The following is a 21,268-nucleotide window of genomic DNA, read 5'->3' on the forward strand; positions in this document are numbered from 1 at the left end:
CAGTTCTGGTTCAACACTGCTGAATTCTAATTAACAGGATATGTTTTAGTTTTTTTCAAAATTTTCTGCAAATAATAACAATTTTGTTTCTAACTTGGGTTTTTTATGGTTTTCATCTTCTGCAAGCTTACTGTGTTAGCTGGGAAGTCAGTATGATGATGAAGAGAAATAGTAAGAATAGGCATTCTTGTTAATTAATGTTTTTAAAGATTCATTTATTATGTAAATAGCATTCTGCCTGTATGTACACCTGCAGGCCAGCAGAAGGCACCAGATCTCATTACAGATGGTTGTGAGCCACCATGTAGGTGCTGGGAATTGAACTCAGGACCTCTGGAAGAGCAGTCAGTATTCTCAATCTCTGAGCCATCTCTCCAGCCCCTGTGTAGACGATTTTAAAGAAAATGCCTCTAACATTGTACCACTAATGCTTGTTATGTATATTTTAGTAAAATAATTTCCAGTAGATTAAGGGAATTACTTTTTATTTTCATTTTGCTACTCAATTTTTACTATGAAGAATGAGTTATTGACTTTATGCAATGTACAATCCTATACATCAGTCATATGATTGTTTCTACTTTAAAAATATATGCCAAATTGAATTAGCAGATTTTTTTTGGGGGGGGGGAGCTGAGGACCGAACCCTGGGCCTTGCGCTTGCTAGGCAAGCGCTCTACCACTGAGCTAAATCTCCAACCCAGAGTTTTTTAACATATGAAGCACACATTGATTTTTTATTTCATAACTGTTCCTTGAAGCATGTCGCCTGTGTATCTGTTTGCAATCTACTGAGCATGGCTTCGTGGCCTAGGCTTTAGTGTCATTTTTTAAATAGTGTATATTATTGAAAAAGAGGATGCATTTCCAAAACAGGGTGCAAATTTCTCTCTATATAAAACTTATTAGAACTTTTCAAATCCTTTTGCAGGGAGGGATGTAAGACAAGATCCCATTGTGTAGCCCAGATGACCTTCTACTCAGTGCCTAAACCAGGCTGACCTCAACCTGCCTCTACCCCTCCCAGGCGCTGGCTTTACCAGAATGAGCTCTATTTCATGTCTTTATAGGCATTGCTCTGCTTTCTTGATAATTAGTGATTAGGAAGTGAAATTCTTGTGCTGATCAATTTTTTAATGTTTTCTAGTTTGAGAAGTTTATTTTTAAGTGTACTTTAAGACTTCCCTACCCTAAATTTAGAATTTGTTAAATGTTACGGTTTGGCCTCCTGTTGAGTGATGCAATCATTTGATAATATTCTCTATTCCTAACACTGGTTTTTCTGCTAAGGTCTAGATTTTGTTTATCTGGTATAACAAATTACCTTTACCTGGTGAGTTTGGCCCTTCATATCTATACTCATTACTAATGTCACTTTTTTTTTGTTTTGTTTTTTAGTTATCATACTGTGCTTTTTTGTGTCCTTTTTAAAAAACAAAATGCACATAGCATAGCATTTCCTATCTTAACCATTTTGAGGTATAATTCATCAGGATTAAGTGTATGTGTATTACTATGATACCATAATTCTTTTTGTTTTGCTTGGGTTTTTTTATTTTTTGTTTTACACTCTGCTAGTTCTGATCTTTGGTATTTGCATTTGAATTTTGCTAGTCATATTAACAAAATCTAAATATATTAACTAGCCACTGAAACTCTTAAGGGCCTATAGTTGTGTTACTTCTTTGCAATTTATGCGCAGTATACACAGATATTTGATTTGTATATTTATTAGTAACTATAAATCAGGCATTTACTATGATATATGACTTTTCTTCACATACATGTGTACGAGGTTCTTAGTCCTTGGTTTGCTGTGTGTTCCATTGTCAGTCTAAAACCTTCATTGTCAGTCTAAAACCTTCATCCTGAGATAAGGTGTAGAGTTCCCTTTAGTGCAGAAATGGCAACCTCTTGTCAGTTTTCAATAGATTTTGGAGTAATTTTTCTGAGTGTACAGTATTAATTTCTTGTCTCTTAGAAAGTTTTTCAACTCTTTCTCATACCACTTGTATCTTCTGAATATCTATTTTTTCATTTTTCTGAGAGCAGAATATAACTTGATTTCTCCCACCCACCCCAATTAAAAAAAGATTTATTACATTTTTGTGTGTATGCATTTATGCACACGTGAATATTCATGTGCATGTGTTTGCATATGTTAGGTGTGGGTGTAGCGGTCAGATTATCAATGTGCAGGTTACTTCTCCCCACTCAGTCCTTCACCCACTGAACTATCACACTGCCCCACACCAATTAATTATCTTCCTTTCTTCCTTTCTTTTCTTTCTTTCTTTCCTTTCTTTTCTTTCTTTCTCTCTTTCTCTCTCTCTTTCTTTCTTTCTTTTGTTATTTTTCAATTTTTCATGGATGGGTGTTTTGCCAGCATTATTTGCATGCTTGGTGCCCAAGAAAGCTAGAAGAGGGCATAATTTCTCTTGGAACTGGAAGTACAAATGGTTGGAGCTTCCTATGTGGGTTATCCAGGTCCTCTGGATAACCAGTGCCCTTTAACTGCTGAGCCACCTCTCCAACCCCAAATTTCTTTAGAGATTTTAGTTTTTATAGTGTTACCTAGTTTCATTTTTACACATTTCTGGGTTTAGTTTTGGTTTTCCTTTTCTATATTTATATTTCTTATAAAGATTCCTATATTATATGTGTATGTGTACTGGGTAGTTTTGTGTGTCAACTTGACACAAGCTGGAGTTATCACAGAGAAAGGAACCTCAGTTGTGGAGATGCTTTCATGAGATCCAGCTGTAAGGCATTTTCTCAATTAGTGATCAAGGAGGGAGGACCCAGCCCATTGTGGTGGTGCTGTCCCTGGGCTGGTGGTCCTGAGTTCTATAAGAAAGCAAGCTGAGCAAGCCAGGGGGAGCAAGCCAGTAAGTAACATCCCTCCATGGCCTCTGCATCAGCTCCTGCTTCCTGACCTGTGTGAGTTCCAGTCCTGACTTCCTTTGGTGATGAACAGCAATGTAGAAGTGTAAGCTGAATAAACCCTTTCCTCCCCAACTTGCTTCTTGGTCCTGATGTTTGTGCAGGAATAGAAACCCTGACTAAGACAAGATGTGTACATATTTTTTCATGCCTAAATGTCTTTTGGATTCATTTATACACCCGTGTGATAGTTTTTTATTAACCTTTTCTTATTTCCAAATTTTTATGAGGACTCCTTTTATTTCTTCATACATCTCATGCATATCACTCTAATGATACCCAAATACTTCTGGTGTTTGTTTTGTTTCCTGTTGTTGCCATTGGTTCCTTATACTGGTTTTGATCTTTGGTTCTTTGGAAACCTGTGGGTGCTGGCTCACGTTTAATTGTTGTTAATGTGTGACCGAACCACATTTCCTTCCTCCAAAGGTGATGCACATTTTCTTCTGTTGGGAGGCAGGGAGTTACACTGACCTGAGTCTGCAGAGCACCTCTAAATCAGGAATCTAAGATTAAGAGATTTTTCTCCATGTTATTTGTCTAGGGCTTATTTTTCTCAGTAAGAAAGGCATTTGTTTATGTTTGTAATTACTCAATTGAATTTAAAATAATCTCCTAAATATTTGTTAAGTTTTATAAATGATTTTGAGCAACATAGTTTATATTTGTACATTCTACTCCTTCAGCTGCCTCTTTGCACTTGCCAGGTCAGTGTAAACATTTAGACTTGGGGCTGGAATTGGCTCACTGATTAAGAGCACCAGCTGCTCTTGGAGAGGATTCAGGTTCAGTTCCCAGCACCCATGTGGGAGCTAGCAGTTACCTATAATGTTAGTTCCATGGGTTCTGAAGCCCTCTTCTGCACTCCATAGGTTCTGTGTGCACATGGTGCACATACATAATACAGACTAAACACACATACACATAAATACAAATAAACTTTGAATTAGAGTTTGAGAAGGTGAACAAGCTATCATTGCATTCCCTTACTGTCTTTAGAAGTAGTCCATGTCCTTCAGTGTTGTCCTGAGGTAAATAATTTTGGCTCTTCATAAGTTAATAATAGCTACTTTGATGGCCAAATTTGGTCTCTAGGTTGCAGATTTGGTAACATATTTTTTTTTATAAAACTGTAGGAACTAGTCCAGGCTAGTGAGCGATTAAAAAACCAATCCAAAGAGCTGAAAGACGCACACTGTCAGAGGAAACTGGCCATGCAGGAGTTCATGGAGATCAATGAGCGACTAACAGAATTGCACACCCAAAAGCAGAAACTTGCTCGCCATGTCCGAGATAAGGAAGAAGAGGTGGACCTGGTGATGCAAAAAGCTGAGAGCTTAAGGCAGGAGCTGCGCAGAGCAGAAAGAGCCAAGAAAGAGGTCAGTAGCCAGGCAAATTCCATAATGTCTGTGCTTAAACTACACTTAGACTAGTGAAGTAATGTGCGCTCCAGTCTAAGTTTTGAAAAAGTCACTTTGTAGCTTGGTACTATTAACTACTGTGAATCTTGCAATTCAAGCTCTAAATTCCCTTGGAAAGGTACTTTTCAGAAGCTAACCATGAAATCTGTGTATTTCCTTCTGTGTTAAAGCTGGAGGTTCACACTGAAGCTCTAATTGCTGAAGCCTCAAAGGACCGGAAGCTCCGAGAGCAGAGCGAACATTATTCTAAACAACTGGAAAATGAATTGGAGGGACTGAAGGTATTGTTGGTATTTATCAAGCTGCTTCTGCATTAGCTTAATAAGGAGTGTTGCTTATTGCTCTTTGGTGAAGAATGAAAACTACCCATGCTTCCAGTCCAGTATTCTTAGTTCTCATTCTTACTGGTAGGAAGCTGACACACATTCGCTAATCACATTCAGCTGTTCAGTGAAGAGTAGGCATCCACGAAGGACTGCCAACCTGAACAAGTTGGCCTGGTGGTCTGCATAGGTGGGTGATAAGATTCAGAGGCTCTCTCTGTCTGTCCCTGTCTTCTGGTTGTGACAGTATAGCTAGCTAAGCAACCTAGGGAAAGAAGCCTTTATTTTGGCTGGTAATTTGAGGTATTGTTCATCACGGCAAGGATGGTGTAACTGCATTTGCAGTCAGGAAGTAGAGAGAGATGAACACTGGTCCTCCTCTCCCTTACAGAGGTACACATCCTCTCTGTTTATTTAGTCTGGAACTCCATTTAGGGTGGGTCTTCTTACCTAGGTTTATCCAGTCTCGAAACTCGCTCATGAACAAGCACCAAGGTTTGTTCCTGTGGTAATTCTAAAGCCCATGAAGTTGACAGTCAAGATTAACCCTCATGCCACCTCTCTGTTCTATAAGTGACCCAAGAGAAGCCAATTCTCAGTAGGTGACCTAGTTTTAAATTCTAGACTGGACAGTTACTAGCTGTATAGCACTGAATGGAACACTTTCTCCTGTTTTGTTTTTGTCATCTGTCGCTCCTGTGCCTGGAGTATATAAATACATGTGCAAGCTTTCGCCTCATGGTGCTCAGTAATCCTTAGCACAGTGATGGTCTCACAGCCTTTGAAGAGAATATCAGAGGCAACTGAGTGGCGTCTTAGAAAGTCTTGTCCCTTTGCTGCTTCCGAATCCTTGTAGTAGCTGAGTCTGGGTTAATGGCTGACTCAGATCCGTTTCCTCACCAGAACTATAGTCTAGTTTATTCCCAACAGAGACAAATGCATTATTAATCTGTGTGTGTACATTATCATGTTTAATATTTTTAATACATTTGCTATTCAGTGAATTAGTCGTGGTAGACTTAGCCATAACCATAGTGACGTAGTGTGAGAGTTTGCAAATAACATTCTCCTCTGCTGGAAGAGGCATGAACTCTGATCTTTCTTTTATTTAATTCAGAAGGACTAGAGTGCACCCTAGAAGTCTTAGGCATTTGTTTTGCTTAGCTTTCTCACTACTGTGACCAAAATACATAAGAAAACAATGTAAAAGAAGGAATTACTTATTTTACCTCATTATTTGAGAAATTTCACTTATAAGACTTGGTTTATTGATTCTGGACCTTTATGAGGCAGAGCATTGTGGTGGGAGCATAAGAAGAAAGAGACTGCACTTTCCTTCAGGCACTGGAAGGGGCAGTATAGGGTGAGCAGTATAGGGTGAGCAGTATAGGGTGAGCAGTATAGGATGAGCAGGCTAAAACAGCCCTCAAGAATACGGCTCCTCCCTAGTGCCCTCCTCCTTCCGACTAGGCCCCACTTCTTTCTCTCCACTCCCTTCCTGGCAAATCCATCCAGGGATCAATGCATGTGTGAGAGCAGAGCCTTCATGATCTGCCTGAATCGAAGCTGCTCTTACAAACACCTAGAAGTACCTAGAAGGTCATCATCCAGGCAAGTTCAGGATCAACATTAGCCCCTCACAGCATTCTTGTCTTTCTAGCATTGTTACTTATCTTTAATATATATATATTTACCCTCTGGGGCCAATATTGTCTTTATTCTGAGATTCCACATCATTTGATGGATAATATACAGTGACAGTGATATCAGGTGATAAGAACTGTAATGGAAATAGTCGTTGGGTTCAATATCTTAACTTGATAAAGTATAAATAGGGTAATTATATTATCAGTTCTATAGTTCTTTTTAAAATGCCATTGACCCATGAAATCATGGTTTGGAGGACCTCTGTCTTAAAGTAAAAGTAGGAGTTAGGCCAGCAAAGTCTGGGGTATTTCTGGCTGAAGGAGCTGGAAATGGGTTACTGGTGTGATACTCCACTAGCGTCATATGAATGTTGTTCTGTGTGACACTTGTGTGAGGATGTCACAGTATCAATACATGAGTGTAGATGTTCCTCAAGTAGACTTGAAATCATTTGTTCTCACTAACCTTCTCTGTTTTACCACATTGCTGTAACCTGCACTAGGGTGATAGAGAACCAAGAACAGAAAAGCTGGAGGCAGGGGTCAGCTCTGATGGGGGCACACCTAAAGGAACCAGCATTATCACAAAACACCCAGTACCTAGTTCTCAACACAAAGAGGTTTATTTGCTCCAGAGAGACAGAGAGCAGGGAATAAGAGACAAAGACAGGAGATGGAGGACAAAGGAAAAAGGGAAGAGACCAAGGGGAGAGGAAGGACAAAGCACTACCTCTGGACAGAGAGGAGACAGATGCACTCCATAGGCAAATGGTGGTTTACAAAAGTAAAGGAGGAAACGCTGAGTTAGGATAAGGTGTTTAATTTTGATTGAGAATATTGATTAGGGCAGCCAAAGGGAGCTTTTCATTGCTGGACTTCCAATACTTTGATAGCTAGAACTTGGTAGTCAGCTTCTGAAAGAGGAAGTAGTCAAAAAAGGGAATGGACTTTGGGGACTAGCTTTGGGGATGTCATCTAATGGACTTTGGGGACTAGCTTTGGGGATGTCATCTAATGGTTTTTAGCAAGGCAGAGGGAATGGGGAGGGGCAAGGCCTGCCAGAACCATTGGCCCTGCTCCAGAGTCCCTGTAACACTTCAGCAGCAGCAGCTGGAAAACTTGGCACTTTACAACACACTCAAGAAGGAAGGCAGATGCAGAAAGAAACAGGAAAGAGCATATGTCACCAGCTTGACAGCACACCTAAAAGCTCTAGAACAAACAGAAGCAAATACACCCAGGAGGAGTAGAAGGCAGGAAATAATCAAACTCAGAGCTGAAATCAACCAAGTAGAAACAAAAAGGACCATAGAAAGAATCAACAGAACCAAAAGTTGGTTCTTTGAGAAAATCAACAAGGTAGATAAACCCTTAGCCAGACTAACGAGAGGACACAGAGAGTGTGTCCAAATTAACAAAATCAGAAATGAAAAGGGAGACATAACTACAGATTCAGAGGAAATTCAAAATATCATCAGATCCTACTATAAAAGCCTATATTATATAACTTGAAAATCTGCAGGAAGTGGACAATTTCCTAGACAGATACCAGGTACCGAAGTTAAATCAGGAATAGATAAACCAGTTAAACAACCCCATAACTGCTAAGGAAATAGAAGCAGTCATTAAAGGTCTCCCAACCAAAAAGAGCCCAGGTCCAGATGGGTTTAGTGCAGAATTCTATTAGACCTTCATAGAAGACCTCATACCAATATTATCCAAACTATTCCACAAAATTGAAACAGATGGAGCACTACCGAATTCCTTCTATGAAGCCACAATTATGCTTATACCTAAACCACACAAAGACCCAACAAAGAAAGAGAATTTCACACCAATTTCCCTTATGAATGAATATCGACGCAAAAATACTCAATAAAATTCTGGGAAACCAATCCAAGAGCACATCAAAACAATCATCCACCATGATCAAGTAGGTTTCATCCCAGGCATGCAGGGATGGTTTAAATTCTGGAAAACCATCAACGTGATCCATTATATAAACAAACTGAAAGAACAAAACCACATGATCATTTCATTAGATGCTGAGAAAGCATTTGACAAAATTCAACACCTTCATGATAAAAGTCCTGGAAAGAATAGGAATTCAAGGCCCATACCTAAACATAGTAAAAGCCATATACAGCAAACCAGTTGCTAACATTAAACTAAATGGAGAGAAACTTGAAGCAATCCCACTAAAATCAGGGACTAAACAGGGCTGCCCACTCTCTCCCTACTTATTCAATATAATTCTTGAAGTTCTAGCCAGAGCAATCAGACAACAAAAGGAGGTCAAGGGAATACAGATCGGAAAAGAAGAAGTCAAAATATCACTATTTGCAGAGGATATGATAGTATATTTAAGTGATCCCAAAAGTTCCACCAGAGAACTACTAAAGCTGATAAACACCTTCAGCAAAGTGGCTGGGTATAAAATTAACTCAAATAAATCAGTAGCCTTCCTCTACACAAAAGAGAAACAAGCCGAGAAAGAAATTAGGGAAACGACACCCTTCATAATAGACCTAAATAATATAAAATACCTCGGTGTGACTTTAACCAAGCAAGTAAAAGATCTGTACAATAAGAACTTCAAGACTCTGAATAAAGAAATTGAAGAAGACCTCAGAAGATGGAAAGATCTCCCATGCTCATGGATTGGCAGGATTAATATTATAGTAAAATGGCCATTTTACCAAAAGCGATCTACAGATTCAATGCAATCCCCATCAAAATACCAATCCAATTCTTCAAAGAGTTAGACAGAACAATTTGCAAATTCATCTGGAATAACAAAAAACCCAGGATAGCTAAAACTATCCTCAACAATAAAAGGACTTCAGGGGAATCACTATCCCTGAACTCAAGCAGTATTACAGAGCAATAGTGATAAAAACTACATGGTATTGGTACAGAGACAGACAGATAGACCAATGGAATAGAATTGAAGACCCAGAAATGAACCACACACCTATGGTCACTTGATTTTTGACAAAGGAGCCAAAACCATCAAATGGAAAAAAGATAGCATTTTCAGCAAATGGTGCTGGTTCAACTGGAGGTCAACATGTAGAAGAATGCAGATCGATCCATGCTTATTACCCTGTACAAAGCTTAAGTCCAAGTGGATCAAGGACCTCCACATCAAACCAGATACACTCAAACTAATAGAAGAAAAACTAGGGAAGCATCTGGAACACATGGGCACTGGAAAAAATTTCCTGAACAAAACACCAATGGCTTATGCTCTAAGATCAAGAATCGACAAATGGGATCTCATAAAACTGCAAAGCTTCTGTAAGGCAAAGGACACTGTGGTTAGGACAAAACGGCAACCAACAGATTGGGAAAATATCTTTACCAATCCTACAACAGACAGAGGCCTTATATCCAAAATATACAAAGAACTCAAGTTAGACCGCAGGGAGACAAAAACCCCTATTAAAAATGGGGTTCAGAGCTAAACAAAGAATTCACAGCTGAGGAATGCCGAATGGCTGAGAAACACCTAAAGAAATGTTCAACATCTTTAGTCATAAGGGAAATGCAAATCAAAACAACCCTGAGATTTCACCTCACACCAGTGAGAATGGCTAAGATCAAAAACTCAGGTGACAGCAGATGCTGGCGAGGATGGGGAGAACGAGGAACACTCCTCATTGTTGGTGGGATTGCAGACTGGTACAACCATTCTGGAAATCAGTCTGGAGGTTCCTCAGAAAATTGGACATTGAACTGCCTGAGGATCCAGCTATACCTCTCTTGGGCATATACCCAAAAGATGCCCCAACATATAAAAAAGACACGTGCTCTACTATGTTCATAGCAGCCTTATTTATAATAGCCAGAAGCTGGAAAGAACCAAGATGCCCTTCAACAGAGGAATGGATACAGAAAATGTAGTACATCTATACAATGGAATATTACTCAGCTATCAAAAACAATGACTTTATGAAATTCGTAGGCAAATGGTTGGAACTGGAAAATATCATCCTGAGTGAGCTAACCCAATCACAGAAAGACATACATGGTATGCACTCATTGATAAGTGGCTATTAGCCCAAATGCTTGAATTACCCTAGATGCCTAGAACAAATGAAACTCAAGACGGATGATCAAAATGTAAATGCTTCACTCCTTCTTTAAAAGGGGAACAAGAATACCCTTGGCAGGGAATAGAGAGGCAAAGATTAAAACAGACACAGAAGGAACACCCATTCAGAGCCTGCCCCACATGTGGCTCATACATATACAGCCATCCAATTAGACAAGATGGATGAAGCAAAGAAGTGCAGGCCGACAGGAGCCGGATGTAGATCGCTCCTGAGAGACACAGCCAGAATACAGCAAATACATAGGAGAATGCCAGCAGCAACCCACTGAACTGAGAATAGGACCCCCATTGAAGGAATCAGAGAAAGAACTGGAAGAGCTTGAAGGGGCTCGAGACCCCATATGAACAACAATGCCAAGCAACCAGAGCTTCCGGGGACTAAGCCACTACCTAAAGACTATACATGGACTGACCCTGGGCTCCAACCTCATAGGTAGCAATGAATAGCCTAGTAAGATCACCAGTGGAAGGGAAGCCCCCTGGGTCCTGCTAAGACTGAACCCCAGTGAACTAGATTGTTGGGGGAGGATGGGGAGGGGAACACCCATAAAGAAGGGGGAGGGGAGGGATTAGGGGATGTTTGCCGGAAACAGGGAAAGGAATAACACTCGAAATGTATATAAGAAATACTCAAGTTAAAAAAAAAAAAAAAAAAAAAAAAAAAAAAGGCAGAAGGAAGGTTCTAGCTGGCTTTAGTAGGGAAACAGTCTCAGGCTTCAGTCATTCTGGAATTGTCTTTGATAGTTCCTGCATACATTGGCGTTATGTACAATCAGCCATTTAGAAATACTTACTCTGACCAGAGGAAGGCCTGGCCGTTCCTCTCACCCTGACCAGGAAAAGGCTTTGTCTCCATTTCCATCGTCTGAGGAATTAGGGTCCTTGACATGACATGCTCAAGGCAGTAACATACTCAGGACTCCAGCTTCTCCCCAAAGTACCATGAAATAGGACTTTCTGTAAAAAGCACATAAATAGAATTTTAAACCGTCTTTGTAGTTCCTTGAGGGATTGTAAGACTTTTCATTCCAGTAAGAATAATTTTAAGTGGTGCATGGTGGCACTGTGCTGTAGTCTCAGGTACTTGGGAGGTAAAGGTGGAAAGGGTTGATGCTTAAGGCCTGAACAGCTTAATGAGACCCTTCCACAAAAGAAGTACACAGAGAGGGGAAAGCTCAGTGACAGGATGCTTGCCTGGTGTACAGAGCTCTGTGGTTTATTTCTAGAACTGCTGCAAATGGACATGAATGACTTCTAACAGTTCCAAGGAGAGAAAAGCTGGTGTAGTAGGAAGCCCACTTCTTGCAGTGTGCAGATAATCATAAAATTTGAGGTATTAAACATTATGATCAGCTCGTCCTAAAAGAGGTATATAGAGCTTTTATTCAACAGGATGCAAATCCTTTTTAAGTATGTTTAGTAAACTCCAGAACTGGTCATAGGTTAGGCCACAAAATAATCTTCAGTGAATATAAAAAGATTGAATTCCACAAAGAGTCTCTAGCTATGGAGGAATGGAACTTGAAACCAACAGAAGAAAAACTTTGGTACTCAAAAATATGTGGCTGTTCAACAGTACACCCTGAAACAGTGACACACACACAGGGGAATTAGGATGAGATTGGAGTTGTATCACCTCAGAAGGCCGTGTTCCCAGGCAGACTTGCAGCTCTAAATGCCCATTTAAAAGATAAAGCCTCAATCAGTAACCTAATGATGCTTTACAGAATGGAGGAGGGTGTGAAAGAGCGCACTAAACTCAGAGCTAACAGAAGGAAAGAAACCCTGATGAGGAGCTGAGGGTGGCAGCCACACCAATCTCTGCCCTTAGGAGGAGGCAGAGGAGGAGGAACAGGAGAGCCAGGTCATTCTGGGTACAGAGTTAGTCGAAAGTCAGCCTGGGCTACATGAGTTCCTGTCTCAAAACAAACAAACAAAAACTCCATAAAATCACGAGATCAAGTCAATGACCTCAAACGTTATTTGAGAAGATTAACACAGTTGGAAAGCCTTTAACTAGATGGAACAGAGTATATCTTCACGCTCTGTGGAGTTCCCCTGCGTGCTGTCTCAGTGTCATCCCCCCTTTCTTGTAGGGGCACATTCATACTGGGCTAGGGACCCTAAAGACCTTGTTTAACTTAGTTCCTTCTGAGGAGAGAGAAGAAGAAAGGGAGGATGCAGATATTTCAAATCAGAAACAAAAGTGGGTGTTTTATTTATGGCCAAAGGAAAGTAACAGAACTGTATGACACTAGAATAGGTGACCTAGATGAAATGAATGACCTAAATTGACTGGGAGTGAAATAGAAAGTCTGCACAGAATTGTATAGCTAAGAAAATAAAGTCTGTTTGTATTGCTACTTTAAAATTTAAAAAATATAACAATAATTGACTTTTGTAGCTTAAGTGGTTGAATTATGTGCTATGAAAATTATATCAGTGTTTTATAAAGTTTATTTAAGTATCACTGTTGTAAACCTAATAATTGCTAGCATTCTGTACCTCTAATGTGCTGGCTTGCCAGGGCTGTTACTAATACCAAGTAGCTTACAAAAATGGAGTTGATGGTTTGAGTTTGGAGGCAAAGATTGAGCATCATCATGGTGGGGAGGCAGCTTCTCATGGGTTTTGGTCATCTCTGATGGTCCTTGGCTGCATCCCTGATATATCTTCACGCTCTGTGGAGTTGCAGTCTCCGTGTCATCTCTCCTTTCTTGTAGGGGCACATTCGTAGTGGGCGAGGGACCCTAAAGACCTTGTTTAACTAACTCAGTTCCTTCTGAAAGACGCCGTTTTTAAATCAGGCCTCATCTTCAACTACTGGGTGCTTAGGTCTTCAACATAGGAATTTTAGGGGAAATCTAATGCTGGACACTTTTTATTTTTTTGGAGAAAGTATTTTCACTACTAAAAATGATAATGTTCATAATTTCAGTGATTATAAATCATTCAAGAAGAATATAGTCAATACTTTACAGTTAAATGATGAACTTTTAAAACTTTTTTAAAAAAAGTTTTTATTCAATGTGCTGAGTGCTTTGCCTACATGTGTTTTAAGTATAGCACTGCATGCAGGGCCACAGAGGCCAGCAGTGGTGTCAGATCCTGCAGACCTAGAGTTCCAGGCGCCCTGAGCCATCATGGGTGCTCAGGAATTAAGGTCCTGAGGAGCAGGAGTGCTTTGCAGCTGCCGAGCCCCGACTTCTGTGATGGGATGGTTTTACGTGACACTCACGTGCTTTTCCTTTATTACATTCCTTTGAAAAATACATGAAATAAACACATAAATGCAGATCTTTGAAAATATGAAAGGCCAAAAAGTTACCATAGTTCTTTACATTTTTGGTTTGATTTACTTATAAACTTTCTCTGTAGAATTTCTGTTTGCCCATTTAATTTTACAGTCCTAATATTTTCCTTATCCATTGATATAAATTCTTTTACAATAACAAAAATTTTATTTTTCTTAGTTTTCAATATCTACTTTCAGTCCTTCAATTGTCTTATAATTGTACTTTTCAGTTGTAAAACTATAGAATAATTATTTCTCTTTATTCAGTGTTTCTTCTGTTAACTTCAAAGTTCAGCTTGTCCCAGGTGATTGTAAATGTTTGATTCTGCTCTCTCTTAGACATGGCTGTAGGATGCTAAAGGCATTGAACTGGTGAATGTATTCGCAGTTTGCTTAGTCAAGTGTGGTGTAAAATGTTGTTTCCTTCTTGCATTGCAACCTGGTGATTCCAGTTCTGTTTAATTAACTATTGCCATTAATTACGGCTGCTCTCTATGTTGTATTCAGTTAACTCAGTTGGCGAAGGTGTACACACAGTAATAACTGTTAAAGACTATTCCTATCGCTTCCTTTTCAGTGTTTTCTTGGCTATTTTGAATTTATTCTTCACAAATGAGAAGCATTTTTTTTTCATCTTTTTCTATGCCCAGTACTTCTGTGGCCTTTGAAAAGGGCATTTTAAAATTAAAATTACATGGAAAATAACATGAAAAAATATTGAAAGCATAGGCATTTTCTCTTTTCTATATAAATATATTTATAAAGACTTGTGAGTTTTTTTTCATTAAAATGAGGAATATCTCACTGTTTCTTATTTCTCTTGAGTGTTACCGTCATGTTTTGTGTGTTTTTTGCTACTAATAATATTTTATTATATTTTCCTTTTGCTTGTTTTAATATCTAGACTTTTTTTGTCTTACATTGTCATTTCCAGTATTAGTTTATCGTTTGGTGTTGTGGCAAATCTCCACCCCAGATAATCCTGTGCAAGGAAAACACAACTCAGTCAGTGTGAACACAGGCTGCACACCTAGACTGCGCAGATCCATCACTGCACTACTCTCTCCCCAGCTAGGGATCCCTTATAACTCGTGGTCTCTCCAGGCCACGAGCTTCTGCTCCACCTTCCTTCCACCTCCTCCTCCTCTTCTGTCTTCCCCTCTCTCCTTCCTCTCCTCTTCTCCCTTCATCCTCTTTCTCCTTCTCTCTAAAACTTTCAGCTCTACCTTTCCTTTCCACTGCCCAATCACCGGCTCTAGCCTTTATTTTACAAGTTAAAATGGGGAGAAGGTTCAGGTGAAGTCACCTGAGATGTCATTCACTCCTTGTCACTTCTTTTTAAACGGCCAATAAGCCAGAGACCTACTCCGCAACCCAGGAGGACAATAGCTCCCCGGGACAAACATGCCCGCCCACTCCTTAAAAAGGGAGAAAGCATTGGTAACCCATGAGGTAAAGTCTTCAACTGTGATGGGGTCCAGCCTAGTGCTGTTGAGGACAGCAATCTGCATCAGCAATTGTCTTGATAGTTGCTCTGCTTTCATGGACCAGTTTCCTTTCAGCTAATTCGAGATTTCTTTGCTCTGTTGAAAATTCTGAGAAAAGTTAGCTCGCAAAGGAATAATGCATAAACCTCTAAGGGAGGAAACACAAGACAGCTGTGTCATATGATACAGTGCTTCAATTTGTTCTTGAACTAAATCTATCCTTTGATTGGCTAATAGAAGGCCAGATGCCAAATGGGTATTAAATTCTTCTTGTATCTCTAGCGCCACTGCAGTTCTTTATACAATCTGATTGACAGTCTCAGCCGTCTGTATTTGATTGGTCATAGCGATTGCAGCTGTGGTAGCTGCGGCAGCAGACAGCACAATGGCTGAAATTATGGCTGCCGTAATTCCAAAATCTCTTTTGGCTCTCAGCAAATTAAGAATAGGAAAGCTATCTGGGTTTGCCTCCACTGGGATTGGCACAAAGGAGGGAATCTTAACCATCACTGCGGTGTCATTGGTGCCATCCCAGCATTCAGCTAAATAGCAGACTACATCAGAGCTATTACAATTTAAAGCACCACTGCTTACATTAGTGCTTATCAGAAGAAAGGTGATCTAGCACATACTGAAGTACTAGTGGCAGTATTATTTACCAAGAGGTTATTATATTGAATATTGATCAACCTGGTATCACCTTTTTCTGGTAGCTGAAACATTATACAGCACGAAATTCTCTCCCATCAACCCAGCAAAGGGGGTCAGGGATGTATATGACCCTTGCTCATTGGACAGCACCCATTGAAACCAAGGCCAGAGATTATGCTTGCCAGTCTTATTCTCAAAACAGTAGAATTGCTATGAACTGGCATGGGTACTGGCCAGGATCTGGCAATAGCCCACAGGGTGAGCGAATTAACCTGTATTACCATTCCCAGTAGTAATAGTAGGGTTCGTAGTCTCATCTTCAGGAAGAGCAGAAGGCAATTTTCGAGTCAAACGCTCAGGTACTCAAATTGGATTTTCTTGATTCTGCGGAAAAACACAAATCACTCCCCTGGATCGTATTAGAATAGGATCCGGGCCTTTCCATTCTCCAGTGAGTACATCCTTCCACTTCACCTGATCCTTGGGTGGGATAGGCCACTGCCCATGGTGTTCTGCCGCCGAATAGTCATGGGCGTCTAAATTTAAGAAATTTAAAGTAAGAAGTGCAGTGGAGATGGCAACTTTGGGGGTTGGTGGCACCCCACCAATTCCCCCTTTTTGTTTATTTAAATAAGCCTTTAATGTGCGATGGGCACGTTCAATGATTCCTTGGCCTTTGAGGATTATAAGGAGTCCTGTCAGGTGTGCAACACCCATCTGATTGCAGAAATGTTTAAACTTTTCTGAAGTATAAGCAGGGCATTGTCAGTCTTGAGCAGCCTAGGAAGACCCCAAGCACTCCAAGCCTCAAGACAGTGGGCAATGACATGAGAGGCCTTTTCCCCAGACAAGGGAGAAGCAACTATGACCCCAGAGCATGGATCGATGGAAACATGCACATACTTTAATTTTCGAAAGGCGGGGACATGGGTAACATCCATCTGCCAAACCTGCAGGGGTCGAAGGCCACGGGGATTAATGCCCACTGGGGTGGTAATAAACGCACTGCAATTACCGCAGCGAAGTACTATTTTTCTGGCCTCTGCTCTAGAAATAGGAAAACGTCTGCGTAAGGTCTCAGCAGTAACATGAAATAAGGAATGGAACTGGGTGGCAGCTTCCACAGGAGTCAGCACAGCAAACGTAGTGGCTCTAGTAGCCAAATCGGCCAGGTTATTCCCATGAGACATTGGGCCAGGCAACCCTGAATGAGCCCTTATATGGGTGATGAAAAAAGGGGAATGCCGAGATAGTAACTCCTGCTGGATCTCCAGAAACATAGAAGCCACTGTACTAGTGGTTCTAATCATTCCCGCAACTTCTAAAGATTTAACTGAATTAACCACATAGGAGGAATCTGAAACAATATTTAATGGACTAGGGAACACTCGGAGCACTTCCAATACAATCTGACACTCAACTAATTGAGGGGAATTAGGGGTAAATTGCTTAGTTACCACTTTACCGTCATGTACATAAGTACCAAACCAGTTTTCGAACCATCCGATAAACAATATCCCCTGTCTGAAGGGGTTCCATGCTGGTAACCTGGGAAACACAAGGGGATGACATTTTGCAAAGGTCAAATGGGGTGCCTGGGGTAGTGATTATCAAACACCCCTGAAAAGATGCACACAAGTATTGCCCAGTCATCATTTGTAGTGCCAGCACTTGGAGCTGTTCTGCAGCATAGGGTATAACAATTTTATTGATGTTTACCAAAATGAGTTACAGCTACTTTTTAGTCCTCCTCATAGCCAATCTTGCCACGGCTGAGGGGTACCACTCTATGGTTTTAGCCGGAGAGGCTTGTGGGTGAATCCAAAGTAAGGGGCCATTCTGCCATAAGACCGCAGTGGGTAGTTTAGCAGTTTGCAAAAACACATAGCTCAAAAGGTTCATCAGGTTGTATCCTTACTAATTGAGCCTCAGAAAGAGTCTTCTACCTTCAAGGGCCTCATACAGCCCATAGACAGGGACGGGATGTTAATTATGGATCCCTTCCAATATATCAAAACAAAGGTTTTAACTCAGCAGTAGATATTTTCAGGAATGGTGAGCCAATTAATATCTCCCAAAAGTTTTTAAAAATCATTTTAAGGTTTGTAGGTGATCTCGCCTGATTTCAATTTTTTTGTGGAGTAATAACTCTGGATGTACAACGGCCCTAAAAACCTGCCCATCAGCGATCTCTGAACCTTTTCAGTAGCTATAGTTAGCCCAAACTGTTGGAAATGTTTAATTAAGTCAGCATATGCTATCTCAAGCTCTTGAGGTTTGTATCCACAGAGGAGTATATCATCCATGTAATGAAGAATCGTTAGTGATGGATATTGCCCTCTGACAGGAGTCAGAGCCTGTTGTACATATAACTGACATATAGTGGGGCTGTTTGCCATCCCCTGGGGCAAGACTTTCCATTGATAGCGCTCATCAGGCTCCACATGATTTATTGCAGGCAGAGTAAAGGCAAACCTCTCTTTATCCTTAGGATGTAAAGGAATAGAGAAAAAGCAATCCTTAATATCTATTATAATAACCTCCCATTGCTTTGGCAAGGCAGAAAGAAGCAGAAGACCGAGTTGGACTGATCCATACAATTTCATTTGTGTATTAATTGCTCTAAGATCATGCAATAGTTCCATTTTCCTGACTTTTTTATAATAAATATTGAGTATTCCAGGGTGAGCTTGAAGGTTCCAAAATGTCCTAATTAAAACTGTTCCTTTACTAATTGGTGAGCTGCTCCAGCTTTTCAGAGGAGAGAGGCCATTGAGGAACCCATACAGCTTCCTCTGTTATCCATAGTATGGGCATAGCCCCTCAATGGTTTTAAGAAAAACCCAGATCGTGGACGATCGGGTTTTGCAGGGGTTGAATTGGCCTGTAGTTCCTTGGTGATGCTTACCAATGCCTTTTCCTGGGACATACCCCATATCCCTCACCATTTCTGTGCTGGTAGGGAATTCTCATTCATAAGTTTAAGCCCTAACTCAGCCAAAATATCTCTTCCCATAAGTTGACAGGTAAAGGAAGAACATATGGGACAAACTACCTCCTGTCTTTCTGGGGCTTTCCATTTTAAGGGCCTAGAGCTAATAGTTGACTAGCTTCATAACCTAAACCTTGTAATGAATGGGAAGATTGAGTAATGGGCCATTTTGTAGGCCACCATTTAGTGGAGATAATGCTTTGTTCTGCCCCTGTATCTAGAATTTCAAATGTCTTTTCCTTCAATGGTTAGATCAGAGTAGGTCGAGCGTAAACCGACCATAAGATATGCTGAATCAGTGCCCGAGAGCCGAAACCCTCTTCCTCTTTTTTGTACTTCCCAATTTAAACTGGGCGTGACAACTGGGTAAAACAAGCAATTGTGCAATCCGGTCACCTGGGGAAATGGAGAAGAGACCTCGTGGGGAGGAGCACATGATCTTCAACTGGCCCTCATAATCTTGATCAATAACCCCAGGATGTACCACCAATCCTTTAAGAGTAGTAGAGGAGCGTCCTAAAAGCAGCCCAACTGTATTGGGTGGTAAAGGGCCATGAAAGTCAGAGGGGATAGGCTGCACCCCATTTGAGGGTTAGGACGATTTGGAGGTGGCACGGAGGTCTAATCTCATGAACCCGGAGGGCTCTCCTGGGGAGGTTTGATGAGCCCAGGTTACTGGGGAGCTGGTTGCCCCATATATTTGAGGGTCCTGAGGACGGGGGCCCCTGTTGGACGTTTTTTTTGACATATCCAAGGGTGTCCCCCCTATGTCCTTTTTTACTGACCTGCACTCATTGGCCCAATGTTTCCCTTTCTTACACTTTGGACACAGTCCTGGGGCTTTCTTTAGATTAAAGCCAGGATTCTGATTCCTGCACTCCCTTTTCATATGACCAGGCTTTCCACATTGGAAACACGTGATGCCTCTGCTAGAGAGGTCAGGCCGCCTTTGTCCTTGTAATATAGCCTCGGCTAGACCGGTATTGGTAAGTGGTCCTCCTATTTCCCTATAGGCTTTCAGCCAAGCCTGTAGCCCCTTAGATTTCCAGGGGAGGATTGCATTGCGGCATTCTTTGGTACATTGTTCAAAAACTAACTGTTCTATTAAGGGCATGGCCTGGTCTTGGTCTCCAAAAATCCTACCAGCAGCCTCCATCATGCGGGCCACAAAATCTGAGAAAGGTTCACTTGGTCCTTGGATGACCTTGGTCAGGTTCCCGGACACCTCTCCTCTGTTAGTTAGAGCTTTCCATGCCTTGACAGCACTAATAGCAATCTGGGCATATACCTCCAAGGGGAAGGCAGTTTGATTATTGGCCCATTGCCTTGTCCAGTTAACATGTCAAATGTCCAGGCAGGTTGTCCTGTTGCTGCATTTGCGTGCATGCTTGTGCTTTGGCAAGCATCGTGCACAATGCCTTCCACTAATATACTGTCCCATGCTAAGGAGACAGGCCTTTGTCACAGATTGCCAGTCTGTTGGAGTCATGGCAATGCTTTAAGTCTTTCTACCTGTGACATGGTAAATTATAGTAACCCATAGGCACAAAACAGACTCTGCCAGTTCCTTAACTTGTTTGTGCTCTATGGGCTGATGAGAACTAACGCCATCGCCCTCAAACACAGGAAACATTTGCCTAAGTGCTTGCTGTGTTTCAGGTGGACAGAAAGAGTACCACACTTCCCCTCTATATATATGGGGGAGTGGAGGCCACCGAGGCATTAATAACTTTCGTTTCTTCACAGTGGCTCTCCACCTAGGCCCATATCTTTCCTCATATCTGGCTGCCTCTTCCTCTAATTCTCCTCCTCCGACTCTGACAACTCTTGCTCAGAGTCACTACCAGTCAGTTCTAAGGCTTGATTCTTTTAATGGATACAAAGTATCCCTCCAGATGACTTGTACTTCATCCTCTGGGGCATACCTATTTTTTCCTCCAGCGCATTTCTTCCGCCTTTTTGTATCTCTTTTTCACTTTTGTTTTAGTAACCTTTTTCTTTTTTATGGGCTCCTAATTTTCACTCTGTCCGCTTGACATGCCTTTTGAATGTTCTGTCCTGCCTTGACTGTGTCCTCACATTTTAACACAACTAGTAAGAAGACAACAGTCACTATAAAAAAACAAGCAACAATCCCTCCATGGCAAGACTAAATCCAAAAGGGCACGCCTCGAGCTTGCCTTTTTAATTTACCTTCTCGCAGTTCTGAATCCTCTTCAGCACACTGAAGGGTCCCTCGGCACCGGCGATGTTGGTTCCCGGTCTCGCACCACTTGTCGCGCACACCAATGTCCCGCCAGCAAGAACGACGTGCGGCAACAGGATTCTTCTGTGAACAAGCCTTTACTGTGTTACAGCTCTCTTCTTAGTGTTACAGCTCTTCTTAGTGTTAC

At 41.1% G+C, this 21,268-nt stretch overlaps 1 protein-coding gene across 1 annotated transcript in view; it reads left to right on the forward strand.

Annotated features, from left to right (window-relative positions):
* Positions 1 to 21,268, forward strand: part of Cdc42bpa (CDC42 binding protein kinase alpha) — a 220,885-nt gene that overhangs the window by 133,773 nt on the left and 65,844 nt on the right. The window contains exons 13-14 of the mRNA XM_032914650.1: positions 4,080 to 4,322; positions 4,535 to 4,645. Coding sequence (XP_032770541.1) covers positions 4,080 to 4,322; positions 4,535 to 4,645 — 354 coding nt within the window. The remainder of the gene's footprint in view (positions 1 to 4,079; positions 4,323 to 4,534; positions 4,646 to 21,268) is intronic.

The sequence above is a fragment of the Rattus rattus genome, chromosome 10 (assembly GCF_011064425.1).
Source record: "Rattus rattus isolate New Zealand chromosome 10, Rrattus_CSIRO_v1, whole genome shotgun sequence".
Classification (NCBI taxonomy): domain Eukaryota; kingdom Metazoa; phylum Chordata; class Mammalia; order Rodentia; family Muridae; genus Rattus; species Rattus rattus.